Source organism: Anastrepha obliqua, chromosome 5 (genome assembly GCF_027943255.1).
Source record: "Anastrepha obliqua isolate idAnaObli1 chromosome 5, idAnaObli1_1.0, whole genome shotgun sequence".
Lineage (NCBI taxonomy): Eukaryota > Metazoa > Arthropoda > Insecta > Diptera > Tephritidae > Anastrepha > Anastrepha obliqua.
Genome location: NC_072896.1, coordinates 39,865,242 through 39,882,106, shown reverse-complemented (window position 1 = coordinate 39,882,106; position 16,865 = coordinate 39,865,242). Strand labels below are relative to the sequence as shown.

Genomic DNA, 16,865 nt, shown 5'->3' with positions numbered 1-16,865 from the left:
TAAACTGCTCGTTTAGCAGGTATACACTTCTGAATGGCAAAGTGCTTAGAAAATTGGGTCAAGTGAATGTAGAAGTGCATTCTGAGCATTTTGGTGTACCATATCAGTTAGCATAACCTATTTCTCACACTAAATTCTGTTGAAAAAATGCTAGTCGCATCAGGTAAGTCGAAGTAATTTGTAATTAATTCATAACTGCAGCTCTTCAAAGTTTTCCTCAGAATTACCATAGACTACTGCTTTGAAATATAGGGTTCATTTTCTTTTTTCAAATTTTCTAATTATATTATAATCATGTTGTTATATAAAACAGTTAATTTGCGGGCCATTATTTATTAAAACTTGTCCATGCATATTTTACATTACACATACATATATACATATATAATATATTTTATATGACGCAATACAAAATGTATTCTCAGAACTTTATAATAAATAAGAATTATCTTGTTCACAAATAACAATAAGGTCATCGCAAACTGCACCAAAATTCCAAATTTCTTGCTGATAAGAGAATTTATAATGCCAAGAATTCGCATTTCTTCTTATTCGTAGTTGACAAGACTATGCAAACAGTCTGATACCCGAGGACGCTGTGAAATGAACAAACAAATTCTGCGCCTGTGCTACTTTGAAGTATTTCTCCTGTGGCTCGCGAATAGTATTGGCGCTGTCGAGGTAAACGAGGAGTCTTCTAAAGATGAAGGATGTTTGGATCCTCCTTTAATAGATTACTCAGATGCAGGAAATGAAATAGAAGCTTTAATAAAATCAGTCGAAACAATTCGAAGACAGCAAAAAGACACGGAGGATGCGCTACAAAGGTTAGTCACCCTTTTAAGAAATATTACATAAGTATTGGTCCTATTATTAAGGCTGCGGATACTAAGCATTTTGGTGTTAAAATATTGAAGTAGAAGAGTTGAGTGGGATGTGATTGTAACACAGTTGGACTACAGCATTTATCTCAGAAATTACTTGGTCTAAAAGCCCTTATACTTGAACTCGAGATTCTTCTTTAACAGTGTTTTGCACTTGAAAGCTATTGATTTCGCTCAAGAACAGAAGAACTGGAAGGCACTGGTTGATTTGTGACTATTTGTGATTTCGAAAACTTTTAAAAATTTCGTATATTTTCGGTCATTATAATTATCCGACAGTGATCGGCATATACATATAAGTGAATCGAAAAGTTGAGTTGGAAATTTTACAACTAAATGGCATTCAGTGTACAGATTATGATATCGAAATAATAGCTTGGGGAAAATGAAATCCATTATTTTCTCGGTAAATGGCTGTAGTGATCGATATCTGGTAAAGCATTGATCAAACAATTTTAAGTTATATTCGTTGTTCAAGTGACATTCCAAACTTAAAAAGTACATTTGCTGCTTTATTTTTGTCCATTCAGTTGTAAGTTACAGGGTGTTAACAATCGAAGTCAACAAAGAGAAAATTCGGTATATTTTACAGTTTATAACAACCAATTACCTGCACTTTTGGTTTCGTCGATTCCGTTAAGGCATTTTTGATGTTAAAGGAAATGTCGATAATCTCGAAAAATTTACAGAAATAACCGAAGTTGACCGGCATATTAGTAGTCGTAGCATCGCTCAGGAGCTAAAGATCGACCATAAAACAGTTTTAAACTATTTGCACAAAAACTGTTACGCGAAAATAATGGATACATTTTCTTCCAAGCCCCATTCATTCAATTCCAACAGTAAGAAGTCGTTTATCATGACCCTGCAGCATTCCTCAAGAAAAAAAAGAAGAAGAAGGGCATTCGAAGATATGTTCACGATTTTAGCAAATTTGTTTGTGAGAGGAATAAATAAGACAAGTGCTTTGCGTGTTCTGCGATTTTCTGCGAGATAAAAAAATGGATCAAAGAAGTCGCATCAAATTTTAAGTAAAAAAATAGAATTAAGTGCTCAAAAGCAAATGAAATGTTTACAGTGGCATACGGTGAGAGTACTTTGAGTCAAAAAAAATGCTTATAAGTGGTACAAGCTATACACAGGATGTCGAGAAGATGGAATGACGACACTCGCTCTGGACACCCCAGCACATCAACAATAGATAAAAATGTTGAGGAAGTGAAGAAAATTGTTATGGAGAATCGTCGAATCAAAATTAGAGAAGTAGCTGAGGATGTCTGCATTCGTTCGTTCCGAAATTGCTGAATTCAGGAATTGTTGAATGACATCAACGATGATCCAGATGTGTTTAAAAGGTTGATAACTGGTGACGAATTATGGGCATATGGTTATGACCGCGAAACCAAAGCCCAATCGTCCCAATGGAAGAGTCCAGGAGAACCAAGAGTCGTTAGCAAAAAATCGCCGAACACGCAACGCACTTGTCTTATGTATGCCTCTTACAACTAAACTAAACATGCTTTTGCTAAAACCGTGAACATATCTTCGAGACGAGTGTACCAATATAAAAAAATAATCATCGAAATTCGAATGTACGTAGTCCGCGAAATTTAAAAATTCACCTTACTTTTTTAACAAATCTCGTATTTATCTTATATAATATATAAAACTAGCGAACCCGGCCCGCTTCGCTGGGCACAGTAAAATAGAATAGATATGGTTTAGAACAGAAAAGATATGGTTTTCATATTATTTATTTCTTTATCCTTTTTCAAGCGCTTTGGCATAAACAATATTTTTGGTTTTTCTATTTGTTTTTGAGTAAATATAAAATATAAATTGAAAATCATAATATAGATTGTTTTTAAATTTCAAATCAACGCAAATTAATAACTAAGAAACAATCGTCTTTTTTCCTGATCATCTATGAATTTTTCGTTTCAATTTATAGTATGTTTTATTAAGCATTGGAGCTTTTTTAACCATTATCCATTTATATTTTTCAAAAAAAAAAAACGAAACAAATTTTTTTTTCCACGAACACATAATTTCATTTGAACATTCGGATTTCACATTAAATTCTCAGATTTCGTAAGAAATTATTCACTATTCCAAAATCCACTCCAAAACATTCACAAAAAATGTTTACACTTTGCACTTACGTCTTCCCCTTATGGCATCCAAATCAGAAAGAAGTATTGACACATTGTAACTCACACTGTCAATTTGACAGTTCAGTTCCGCCCCAAGCGTTAAAAAAGTAAACGACATTATGGCTGGTTCAAAAGAACGCTTTATATTTTATATTTACTCAAAAACAAATAGAAAAACAAAAAATATTGTTTATGCCAAATCGCTTGAATAAAGAAATAAATAATATGAAAACCATATCTTTTCTGTTCTAAACCATATCTATTCTATTTTACTGTGCCCAGCGAAGCGGGCCGGGTTTGCTAGTTATTCATAAATTGGTGATCCGTTACATACATATCTATGTTAACTACCGGATAATGTAGTCGCATTCAAAAATTGTGTTGAATTCGAATTGTAAAATGAAACTCGATTTAGCATAGTTTTGACACCAACATTGTCTCCTTGTGTTTTTAGAGTCCAAATTGTTATGGAAAAATATGAGAAGCGCTTAGCGGAACTTGAGAGCAAAGTGCGGTCTACTGCGAATCTTCAACAAGAGTGAGTATGAAAAAAAATTTGGAAAATGTAAACAAAATGTTTTAATTGGCATATTAAACGGGCATGTAAGAATGTCAAGCTCATCCAGCTTGAAAGCATCCCCATCTCCGATGCTCACCTGACCGGGAACCCAAAAAAGGACTTGATAATCGAAAGGTACACTAAATATAATTTCATTTTACCTATTCCTACTACCTCCGATTCGATTACAGTGATGACATTACTAATAGTGTTGCCTGAATTCAGAATGTATAACTCTTTCATTTCTGTGCATGCCCTTTCTAAATTGATTTAAGGTAATTACCTAATATTGCTGCATGGAAAATGCTCGCTTGATCTCCTAGTCACATTGGTTTGCTTCTTGCTATTCCAGCACCGTGGGTCATCTTGTACCCGCCAATATAGGGATGACTTCTTTATGGGCTCATATAGTATGTGGATATGTCTATCTTTTGTATATTATTTGTGGCCGAGCCGTGCCCGAAGGGTCCAGTTCTTCACAAGTCTGACTGACTGAGACTGTCTTCCGTGCGTATTGACTCTTCTTTCCGGTGAAGATCAACAGGAGCTAACAGGATAATGTTTACTGCCTTTGAAGAACAAAATTTGGTTGTTTATATTACTTTTGGTATTAATGCCCAGTTCTGTCAAAGATAGTTTTATAACTGCAATAGAGAGAAGAAGTTTTGAGGGGTTCAAACATAGCGTACTTTTTAGTCTATCTCTAGTCCACGCATACTTTTTGATAATCTCTCGGATAATCTACCGGATAATGTAGTCGCATTCAAAAATTGTGTTGAATTCGAATTGTAAAATGAAACTCGATTTTGAATAGTTTTGACATCATCATTGTCTCTTTGTGTTTTTAGAGTCCAAATTGTTATGGAAAATTATGAGAAGCGCTTAGCGGAACTTGAGAGCAAATTGCAGTCTACTGCTAATCTTCAACAAGAGTGAGTATGAAAAAAATTTTTGGAAAATGTAAACAAAACTTTTTAATTGGCATATTAAAGGGGCATGTAAGAATGTCAAGCTCATCCAGCTTGAAAGCATACATTAAAAAAAAAAAACAAAAAAAAAATACACTTAAAGGCATTCTGTTATGCGTACCGAATAATTTTAACCAGAAGAGTCGAAATTTTTTAAGTGTTCACGTGGGTACATTTATTATTCATGAATTGGTTTTTCTCATTCTTGGTGACTCATTGAATTTGTGAATATTGAAATGGTTTCGTCATTAATTTCATATCTTTATGTTTTTCTTTTAGTGAAAAAACTCTTATGGAAATAAATAGGAAGCGTTTAGCCGAGTAAGTATGGCGCGAATTGCTTTAGTGAACATTTTTTAGATCATATAAAATAGGCAACTAGAAATATCAACGTCCAGCAAGCAACCGCCTTATGCTGGAAGCAGTGATCGACGTAAACGCAGTATCCTGTCAGCTGGTGCGATTAAACTAATGAGAACCCCATGTAAATGAAAAATTACTTCTTTCGGTATCGTAGTATCGTAGATTTTATTTCACGATTTTTGAAAATTCCCGTAGAACCCTGTCAGCTGATTGCTCTCTCACCACACAGTGTTGCCAAGCAGTACATTTCGAAATCATTTGCAAAATAAACTTAGAAAAATTATAATTTTTATTAAAACACTGTTGAATAATTTTAATTATAGATAAATGAACTATTGGCATTTGTCGGTTTTGGCGTTGGTTTATTAAACAATGAAAAATTGTAACTGATAACGTGGATGTGTGAAAATGTGTGTAGGCAAAAGTATCAATGGCAACATTGTGTAGATACAACCAAACACATACACACTCAAACCGATGTATTGTGTTAATATGTAACTAAAAGAACGCAGTTGTTCTCTACGGGATGAGTTTTGCTCAGTTTTGTGCTCGTTAGGGGCTGCGGTAAGGGATTACGTACGTCGGTCACTGTTTTCAGCATTAGTCAATTCATTCACTCTCTCATTCTCATCTCTCTTCGGTGCTCATCGAAAGGTACACTAAATATAATTTCATTTTACCTTTTCCTACTACCTCGGATTTGCCTGAATTCAGAATGTACAAATCGTTCATTTCTATGCATGCCCTTTCTAAATTTATTAAAGGCAATTACCTAGTATTGCTGCATGGAAAATGCTCGCTTGATCCCGCATTGATTTGCTTATTCGGAATAAATACCTATTTCAGCATCGTGGTCCACCGTGTACCCGCCAATATAGAAATGAGTTCTTTATGGGCTCATATAGTATTTGGATATGTCTATCTTTCGGATATTATTTGTGGTCGACCCGTACCTGATGAGTCCAGTTCTCCGCATTGACACTTCTTTCCGGTGAAGATCTCAATAGGAGCTAACAAGATAATGTTTACTGCCTTTGAAGAACAAAATATGCTTGCTTATATTACTTTTGGTATTAATCCCCAGTTCTGCTAAAGATAGTCTTATAACTGTAATAAAGAGAAGGAGTTTTGTGGGGTTCAAACATAGCGTTTTTAGTCTATCTCTAATCCACGCATACTTTTTGATAATCTCTCGGGTTGCTATACATTGAATACAACCCATTCAGGACATTTGGAACAAATGAAAAAAAAATATGTTCCAGTTCGCCACGAAATTTTCCTCAAAATAATTTATGTATAAATTTTTATTTCATTAATTTCAATATAATATTTATTATGCGCTAATGTATGTATGTATTTTAGAAAAGCTGAGCGCAAGCTATCCGCCATACGTGATTGTACGGAGGCGAAGATGAAGAATGGCGTGCGATATAAGGATGGCATTTACGAATTACAATTATCGGGCTTTCCGCCGTTCAATGTATATTGCCTGACTAAGTGTTTACCAGAAGACCCAAAAGATTGCTATCCGTGGACTGTAATACTACGAAATGAGCACAGCGATAATGGTACCTTGGAAAAAACCTGGTATGAATACCAAGCTGGCTTTGGAAATGCGAACAATGATTATTTTATTGGATTAGATCGCTTGAATGTCATGACAAAGACTTCACCTCACGCTTTACTAGTTGGTGTTGATTTTGAGTCGGAGCGATTCTTTTACTATGATAAGTTTTCTATCGAGGGTGAGAGATCCAATTATGCTGTAGATGTTTTGGAAAATGGCAGAGGAGATCCGGGTGCAAAATATTTTTCAAAAATAAAAAACTTTGAGTTTTCTACCGATGGTCATTGTGCAAGAAAGCAAAGACGGGGTTGGTGGTATAATTACTTTTGTGCCAAGGACGCATTCAGGAGGTAAGTCCAGTTATAGTTTTATAGTTGTATTAAAGCAAATTTTTTATAAATTTTTTGTTTATTATTGTTACAGCGAATTTTCTTATTACTTTTATTTGGCAATTCGGCCGATACTTTGCGACAACCATTAGAGAAAACCAAAATATGAGAAAATTATTTCTTAGGTGGTATGAAAGGTATGGAATATTGTACGCATATGTCTTTGGTGGATCGGATGTCATGATACGGAACGATAATTTAAATAAGACGTTACGCTTCATAAAAAGCTCCCGTAAAGTTTGGTGCTTGTTCATTTGATTATTGAAATAAATTGAATATACATTGAGAACTTTTTACTCTACCGAAAATAGGAATTTCTTTACTTTTAATTCTTGTTTGTAACTCACTTCTTTGTAAACATAAGTATTTTCGAAGAATAACTGGACCACAGCAAATTTTAATTAACGAAGTTCCATAGTTAAAATGAATATGTGGATGTGTATATACAAGATTGGTTGATTGGATTTTGCCAATCTTAACTGTGTGAAATATTTAAGCATTTTCTCCTGTGAGCTCGGTGCCGGAAGTAGGGAGTGCTACATCTGCTTGCGAGTCTAAGGAAGCCCGATCCAAACTGGAACACTCTAACCAATGGTCAGTTATCTCATTTCAGAATCCACAGAAGAAAATGTCCATTATCTTTAACAATATAGTTATGGCGTTCTTTGGATTGGAGAATCTATTTTAAAGTGGTTAGATTAATAATATTAATATTTCAAATTGCATGTAATCTTTGTTGCCATTGCGATAGGAGTATGATTATGATGATTAACTCTTCTTTGAACCTCCATGAAGCGTCCACTGTATTTAAATGTGGGAGCTACTTACTTATTTACTTATGTATATGGTCTGCTCAAGGATCACAACCTCTTACCGCATTAATTCCGACTGCAAACAAGTCTCGCCAGGCGTCTCTGCTTTGCATGCGTTCTCCAATTTGTTACACCAAGCCAAGGTCAGTACGTCGTTGTCCACTAGCTTGCGATCTTAGCACATTCTTTGTTGGCCAGCTTCTGCATCCATATGCTCGTCGCTGCTCAGCCGGCGCCAGCGCTGAATATTGATGCCCTTAGTTATGTTATTATCCACATCGTCATAGAGCTCATACAGCTCGTGGTTCAAAAAGTCTGGCTCCTCATATTTAGACATATATAAACAGCTGCACTATACAAACATAAAATCAATGAATTTACAACACCCTAAGTCATTTATTTTTAATTAGTAAAAAAGTTATTCAAAATCAATATTCGATTAATCATTTTGCATTTTTATATAAATTACATTGCAACGAATAACGTAAAATTAAGAAAGTATTTTTTAATATTATTAGCTGGATAAATGGGCTATAGTTTAACAAATATATTTATTTTCCAAAAATTAAAAACTTATTGATTTGAAGGGTTATCGGTTGCGGTATGCACAGTCTACCTCGGTAACGTAGGCACCATTGACTTTGGTAATGAACTACCGTCTACTACCTCACCCACCCATTCTAAGCATATGGAAACATGTGTAATGCCACATTTAAATGCGTGACTACACATCCTTCATGCAACAGAAATAGCGAAGGCGCATGACATCGCCAACAACTACTTCAACGGCGCACAGTGGTACTTTGGTGACAAAAAATACAAGTTTCGACCATTAAATTTCTTGGACATATCACAAGCCTTCGACCGAGTGTGGTACCAAGGCCCACTCTTTAAAATAAAAAAGAAATTACCACTAAATGCCTATTTGCTCCTTAAATCATATCTAAACCAACGAATGTTCTACGTAAATTACGAAAATGAAATTTCCAATTTCCAACAAATTAAAGCTGGGGTCCCACAAGGCGGTATATTAGGTCCAATCCTGTACTTAATTTTTACACACGATCTGCCAACCACAAAAGGTGTACTAACTGGCACTTTTGCCGATGACACTGCTATTATGGCGACAGCAGTGGACCCCGTAGAAGCCTCTTATATGCTCCAAATAAGCACAAATAAAATCTCCAAATGGCTCCGGAGCTGGCGGTTGAAAGTAAACGAACATAAATCTCAACACGTAACCTTTACCACAAAAAGAACCACCTGCTCACAAATCAACTTAAACCGTATTCCAATTCCGCAATGTGATAGTGCTAAATATCTAGGCATTCGTTTGGATAAACGACTTACGTGGAAAACGCATATCTTTGCACAAAGGAAAGCTCTAGGTTTAATATTTCGTAATATGTACTGGCGGCTAAACCACAAATCCACCCTCTCAATGGACAACAAACTTATTCTCTACAAATCTGTGATAAAACCAGTCTGGACTTACGGCAACCAACTGTGGGGTACTGCGTCAAATTCAAGACTCTAGTCAACGCTCCGTGGTACATGACAAATGCCCAAATTCATCGGGACTTAGACATCCCTTCCATAAAAGAGGAAATACAAAATGTAACCAGTAAATACCGAAATCGACTTCAATCACACCCAAATGAACTGGCCTCTACCCTCATGTCACCATCATGTGTCTTTTTAAGGTTGAAAAGAAAAACACCAATTCAGCTCGTCCAAGAGCCATCTATAAAATATTGAATTTATTTATTAGAAAGGATATTTCACTGGAAATATTCCTATAATACTAAAATCAAAGCCACTCTTAAATGTAACCAAATATTTGTAAAATGTCTTCTAAGAATTGTAAGTATCGACAGAATACAAAATAAAGTTAAAAAAAAAAAAAAAAAATGTGCACACAGAATGCAGATAAATCCGCTAGATTTTTACTGGCCCTGTCTAGAAAAGAAAGCAGAACTATCGTAGGTATACTGACAGGCCACAAGTAGCGGCACACGCATACAAAATGGCAATTACAAACAACCATAGCTGCAGATTTTGCAATCCATGGTCTTGCCTTGCGTTAGCTAGAACCTAGAACCAGATTGAAATACTTAGAAGCACTACAATATGAGAGGATAGAATGTCTCTCTGTCTCTAGATTCGCAAAAGACTTAGACGCATTACAAGATATCTAATCAAAATAAACGTAAAGGTCTAGTTACATCTGGTAACATTAAGAACCAATAGCTCTATATGATGACTTTCAGCTAGGCAGGTCAACCTAACCTAACCTAACTTGGGTTTTGTTAATTGAAAATTACTTATTAGTTTTCTGCTGGGTGTAGTGTTATGGATGTTAGTTATAATTATAGTCTATCAATAAATAAAAAAAAAAAGCCAGTCTAATGGTTAGACGCGATAGAAGTGAAACGTTCCGTAAAACAAACTGGGAGAGAATGAGACGAAGGCAGCATTAGGAGCGGGATAATTATAGGTTCACTATAATATTGCTATAAAGTTCATATTTTATTCATCCTCAATGTTTTCAATTTCAACAAATGATATGAGTGGCTTATGATAGCTAAAATATGATACAAATGCTTTGGTTTCGATGTTGTCAACATATCTTTGAAATACCGTGTCAATTGTTGTTTTTTTCTGTCGAAATTCACGACACTTTTCTGCATTATTTTTCGGCATAATTGCGGTAAATATTTAAAAATTAAAATATTTACGAATATAAAAATACGGACGCAATACAGCACACACGTTTGCTATTATGAGCGTCGTAACGCGTATAATACACAGACGTACTAACATACACGCAAACATTCGTAGGACGCTTGGTTTGAATTTTTTATACATATGTATGTGTGCTATACTATGGCCTAGCCTATGTACGTACATACATATTTGTGTTCTGAACTTCCAGCAAAACAATGCTTATTAATATACACATATGCATCTACATACAACCGCACACACAGGCCACTCACTTTATTCCTGTAAATGCGTATGTCGTCCAAAGCTAAAATTCTATGCCTAGCGACTACAAGAACAAAATGCATTAATAGGCGCAGGCGTAGCGGCCATCATCCTAGGTGCCATAGCGCTGAACAGTCGCGGCGGCGCCGAACAGTTTCAACTATTGTACTGTGCAACAAAAACTCATCATCAAAAAATTGATTTATAAATTCGAGCTCATAGTTCTAAGAGCAAGTACTTTCATTCATAAAACGAGCCGCCCATATGCTAATTTTCTCGACAATTCGAAAATAGTCAATATTGGAATATTTCGCGTAGAATTATTTGCCAATATTCAATTTTTGTCAAGTCGAGTGCCCGCGGCTCCGTAAATATGTTTGCACCCATATATGTATGTAAATATATGTTTCTAAATGCTCGACAACCGCAGCAGCCTGTTCAAGGTTACTGTACATTAAGCCGGGTCGATTTGTGGGAAGGCAAAAAAATCGCCCATTGCTGTGTGAAAATCATATTCTAGGGATCAGAATAAGAAATTTTGCCGAAGGAACCATACCTCTAAAACGATTTCTGATGTCCCCCAATATGGGTCGAACTTTTTAGTTTCTTTTCTATAACTCACATTCATTCATTTACATATGTTCTGACTAAATAAATTTCTTAAGAGAAAAAATAGATAATATTATAAATAAATAAAAATAAAGAAAAAACATAGCCATTTAGCTGATTTTTTCATGTAAAGGCCAAAAATGGTGATATTTTGAAATTGGGGGACATCAGAATTCGTTTTAGAGGAATGGTTCCTTCGGCAAAGTTTCTTATTTTGATCCCTAGAATACGATTTTCATAGAGCAATGAGCGATTTTTAAATCGACCCGCCCTACTGTACATGCAATGCTGTGCCTATGAATGTGCGCTGTGCCTATGAATGCGCGCTGGATTTCTTGAGAAATTTTACCGTATGTTTTGCTGTGGCGAGGCACATACATATGTACATACACACAACATATATACATATATCCACATATATACTTACATATATAAATTTACAAATTTAAATTTGCTTATGCCATCCTTCTGTGTGCCTGGTAATGAAGCATTTTCTATACATACATATATATACGTATATCTTTTTTCTTCTTTTTTTTTGGTGTCGCTTTTTCGTTTCACTTTTTCTCAAATCACTCCCAACGATTCTAAAGAAGTTTTCACTTCAAAAAATAAAAGAGTTAATTCATTACGTAGGTATATACGCGCAGCTCGACTGCGGTCTGAGAGGTTCTCAATTGCGTATACCGAATAGCGTGGAATCAACTGGTTTGGCACATTTTATTCGTTTATCGAGTCATCTGGAGTCCCCTAAGGTAGTATTTAGAGTACTTTGCTATTTTTCTTGTTTATAAATGGCATAAGGTGGCTGCTGTAGTCGAATGGGTTGGAGCGTGACTACCATTCGGAATTCAGAGAGAGCGTAGTTTCTAATATCGATGAAACATCAAAAAGAAGAAAAAAAAATCATAAAAAATATCCGCCGTTCGGAGTCGGCTTGAAACTAAAGGTCCCTCCACTCTATTTATAATTTGTGCAAATGACGTTATACGTCAATCATAATTGACATTTGTGGGCAAAAATACGAGCAATGGATCTCGTAGGTCAAAATGATGATTTCTATCGTTCAAAATCGATTCCTTTTTTAGTAAAAAAGTTATTCGAAAACAAATTAGATAATTAATTTTTAATTTTAGTAAAATTTATTTTTGGCTGGCTGCTTTGGAATCAAAGAAACTCATTGACAATCAGAGTTATAGCTTTCAACATCAGACGGTCGGACGGAAATTTAGATTAGATTCAGTTTGAAATTTGCAGATCGACTACATTGTCTTTTGTGACCTCTAATCATTACATTACCTTATCCAAACTCAGTTCCCTTATTATTGTCTTAGTCTAGTAGTCGGACCTACTTTGAACCAAGAGTAATATACTTGTACAAACTTTTATGTCCCCAAGTTTCATTGAAATGTACGAAGGTTTCCTTTTAACAGGTTCGTCTTTGCAACATTAGGAGTGATGAGCTGTTATTCGATACTTTTATTGAAAAGTTTGGTACTGTTTTTAGCATAAACTTACATACAATGTTAGCATTTAAGATCTTTCATTGTTCTTTTTTCAGTGAGTTGAAAAATTCATCTCGTCCAAAAGAAGGAACTAATCGTTAAAATTTTTCTGCGATGATCTATTACTAATTTTGAGGTGGCTTACCGATAGAGGAGTGCATTGCACAACATATTTTGACTTCTGACTTATCCAGAGATAGAGACATCCTTGAACATTAGTAGGATCAGCTTACATTCAATATTGTGTGAGCATTTGGTACTAAGTAGATTTGTTCTCATTAGATACGACATAATTTGGCAATTACCCAAAGCACTCACATCGATTGATGTAAAGAAGTATTGACGAAATTCGATGAGTTGGTCGAAGCACATTTGTGCCATCGTAACTGAATATGCACTTTGGTATATGAAACATCAAACTACAAACAGCAATCGACAGTGTGAGCGTTCCCAGACAAGCTTAATCCCACAAAAGTTGTTCGTGGAAAAGACACCTTAAAGCAAATGGTCGAATAGTCGCTTGTTTTATGGAAAATCTGGTCTTATCACAACTGTACCTCTACAAAAATTGAAAACAGTCAATTCAGATTGCTATACAACGATTTATTTACCAGAACTTTGCGGAGCATTCATGACATCAACCCCCGAAGAAGAACCATTCTTCACTAACACAATACGAGCTCTCATATATCGGCTCACACAAGAAAGTTTTTGAGTACTCAAAATTTTCAATTAAAGGGTCAACGATCTTACAGCCCTAATTTGCCACCCAGTAACTTTTTTCCCCCGAAAATTAAAAACAAAATGCAATGCTAACATTTTTCAAAGCCTGAAGCAACTTCTGAAGCCTTTAAACTGCTCGTTTAGCAGGTATACACTTCTGAATGGCAAAGTGCTTAGAAAATTGGGTCAAGTGAATGTAGAAGTGCATTCTGAGCATTTTGGTATACCATATCAGTTAGCATAACCTATTTCTCACACTAAATTCTGTTGAAAAAATGCTAGTCGCATCAGGTAAGTCGAAGTAATTTGTAATTAATTCATAACTGCAGCTCTTCAAAGTTTTCCTCAGAATTACCATAGACTACTGCTTTAAAATATAGGGTTCATTTTCTTTTTTCAAATTTTCTAATTATATTATAATCATGTTGTTATATAAAACAGTTAATTTGCGGGCCATTATTTATTAAAACTTGTCCATGCATATTTTACATTACACATACATATATATATTACATATATATTTTTTATGACGCAATACAAAATGCATTCTCAGAACTTTCAGTGCATTCACTTTATAATAAATAAGAATTATCTTGTTCACAAATAACAATAAGGTCATCGCAAACTGCACCAAAATTCCAAATTTCTTGCTGATAAGAGAATTTTTAATGCCAAGAATTCGCATTTCTTCTTATTCGTATATTAGTTGACAAGACTATGCAACAGTCCGATACCCGAGGACGCTGTGAAATGAACAAACAAATTCTGCGCCTGTGCTACTTTGAAGTATTTCTCCTGTGGCTCGCGAATAATATTGGCGCTGTCGAGGTAAACGAGGAGTCTTCTAAAGATGAAGGATTTTTGGATCCTCCTTTAATAATTTACTTAGATGCAGGAAATGAAATAGAAGCTTTAATAAAATCAGTCGAAACAATTCGAAGACAGCAAAAAGACACGGAGGATGCGCTACAAAGGTTAGTTACCCTTTTAAGAAATATTACATAAGTATTGGTCCTATTATTAAAGCTGCGGATACTAAGCATTTTGGTGTTAAAATATTGAAGTAGAAGAGTTGAGTGGGATGTGATTGTAACACAGTTGGACTACAGCATTTATCTCAGAAATTACTTGGTCTAAAAGCCCTTATACTTCAACTCGAAATTCTTCTTTAACAGTGTTTTGCACTTGAAAGCTATTGATTTCGCTCAAGAACAGAAGAACTGGAAGGCACTGGTTGATTTGTGACTATTTGTGATTTCGAAAACTTTTAAAAATTTGGTATATTTTCGGTCATTATAATTATCCGACAGTGATCGGCATATACATATAAGTGAATCGAAAAGTTGAGTTGGAAATTTTACAACTAAATGGCATTCAGTGTACAGATTATGATATCGAAATATTAGCTTGGGGAAAATGAAATCCATTATTTTCTCGGTAAATGGCTGTAGTGATCGATATCTGGTAAAGCATTGATCAAACAATTATAAGTTTATATTCGTTGTTCAAGTGACATTTCACACTAAAAAAGTACATTTGCTGCTTTATTTTTGTCCATTCAGTTGTAAGTTACAGGGTGTTAACAATCGAATTCAACAAAGAGAAAATTCGGTATATTTTACAGTTTTTCTTTGAAAACGGTGAAAATGCGTCCTGGCTTGCTAAAATTGTGAATGATGTTTATGGTACCGACACTATAACAACCAATTACTTGCACTTTTGGTTTCGTCGATTCCGTTAAGGCACTTTTGATGTTAAAGGAAATGTCGATAATCTCGAAAAATTTACAGATATAACCGAAGTTGACCGGCATACTAGTAGTAGTAGCATCGCTCAGGAGCTAAAGATCGACCATAAAACAGTTTTAAACTATTTGCACAAAAACTGTTACGCGAAAATAATGGATACATTTTCTTCCAAGCCCCATTCATTCAATTCCAACAGTAAGAAGTCGTTTATCTTGACCCTGCAGCATTCCTCAAGAAAAAGAAGAAGAAGAAGGATTGTTTTCTTTAAGCCTACACGCGGGCATACGAGGTTTGTGCAAAAAATAAGGTGAATTTTTAAATTTCGCGGACTACGAACATTCGACTTTCGATGATTATTTTTTTTATGTAGGTACCACTCGTCTCGAAGATATGTAAACAAAACGTTTTAATTGGCATATTAAACGGGCATGTAAGAATGTCAAGCTCATCCAGCTTGAAAGCATACATTAAAAAAAAAAACAAAAAAAAATAAACTTAAAGGCATTCTGTTATGCGTACCGAATAATTTTAACCAGAAGAGTCGAATTTTTTTAAGTGTTCACGTGGGTACATTTATTATTCATGAATTGGTTTTTCTCATTCTTGGTGACTCATTGAATTTGTGAATATTGAAATGGTTTCGTCATTAATTTCATATCTTTATGTTTTTCTTTTAGTGAAAAAACTCTTATGGAAAAAAATGGGAAGCGTTTAGCCGAGCTCGAGAGAAAATTGCAGTCTACTGCGAATCTTCAACAAGAGTGAGTATGAAAAAAAATTTTGGAAAACGTAAACAAAACGTTTTAATTGGCATATTAAACGGGCATGTAAGAATGTCAAGCTCATCCAGCTTGAAATCATACATTAAAGAAAAAAAAACAATACACTTAAAGGCATTCTGTTATGCGTACCGAATAATTTTAACCAGAAGAGTCGAATTTTTTTAAGTGTTCACGTGGGTACATTTATTATTCATGAATTGGTGAATTTGCGAATATTGAAATGGTTTCGTCATTAATTTCATATCTTTATGTTTTTCTTTTAGTGAAAAAACTCTTATGGAAAAAAATGGGAAGCGTTTAGTCGAGCTCGAGAGAAAATTGCAGTCTACTGCGAATCTTCAACAAGAGTGAGTATGAAAAAAAAATTTTGGAAAACGTAAACAAAATGTTTTAATTGGCATATTAAACGGGCATGTAAGAATGTCAAGCTCATCCAGCTTGAAAGCATACATTAAAAAAAAAAAACAAAAAAAAATAAACTTAAAGGCATTCTGTTATGCGTACCGAATAATTTTAACCAGAAGAGTCGAATTTTTTTAAGTGTTCACGTGGGTACATTTATTATTCATGAATTGGTGAATTTGCGAATATTGAAATGGTTTCGTCATTAATTTCATATCTTTATGTTTTTCTTTTAGTGAAAAAACTCTTATGGAAAAAAATGAGAAGCGTTTAGCCGAGCTCGAGAGAAAATTGCAGTCTACTGCGAATCTTCAACAAGAGTGAGTATGAAAAAAAAATTTTGGAAAACGTAAACAAAACGTTTTAATTGGCATATTAAACGGGCATGTAAGAATGTCAAGCTCATCCAGCTT

General features: G+C 34.8%; 1 protein-coding gene across 1 annotated transcript; it reads left to right on the top strand.

Annotated features, from left to right (window-relative positions):
* Positions 1–568: 568 nt before the first annotated feature.
* LOC129248120 (angiopoietin-related protein 3-like) lies at positions 569–7,185 on the top strand. Its single transcript, XM_054887558.1, has 6 exons — positions 569–827; positions 3,492–3,575; positions 4,445–4,528; positions 4,844–4,885; positions 6,290–6,844; positions 6,918–7,185. Exons 1-6 carry the CDS (start codon positions 604–606, stop codon positions 6,973–6,975), a joined length of 1,047 nt encoding a protein of 348 aa, XP_054743533.1. The 5' UTR covers positions 569–603; the 3' UTR covers positions 6,976–7,185.
* Positions 7,186–16,865: the final 9,680 nt, after the last annotated feature.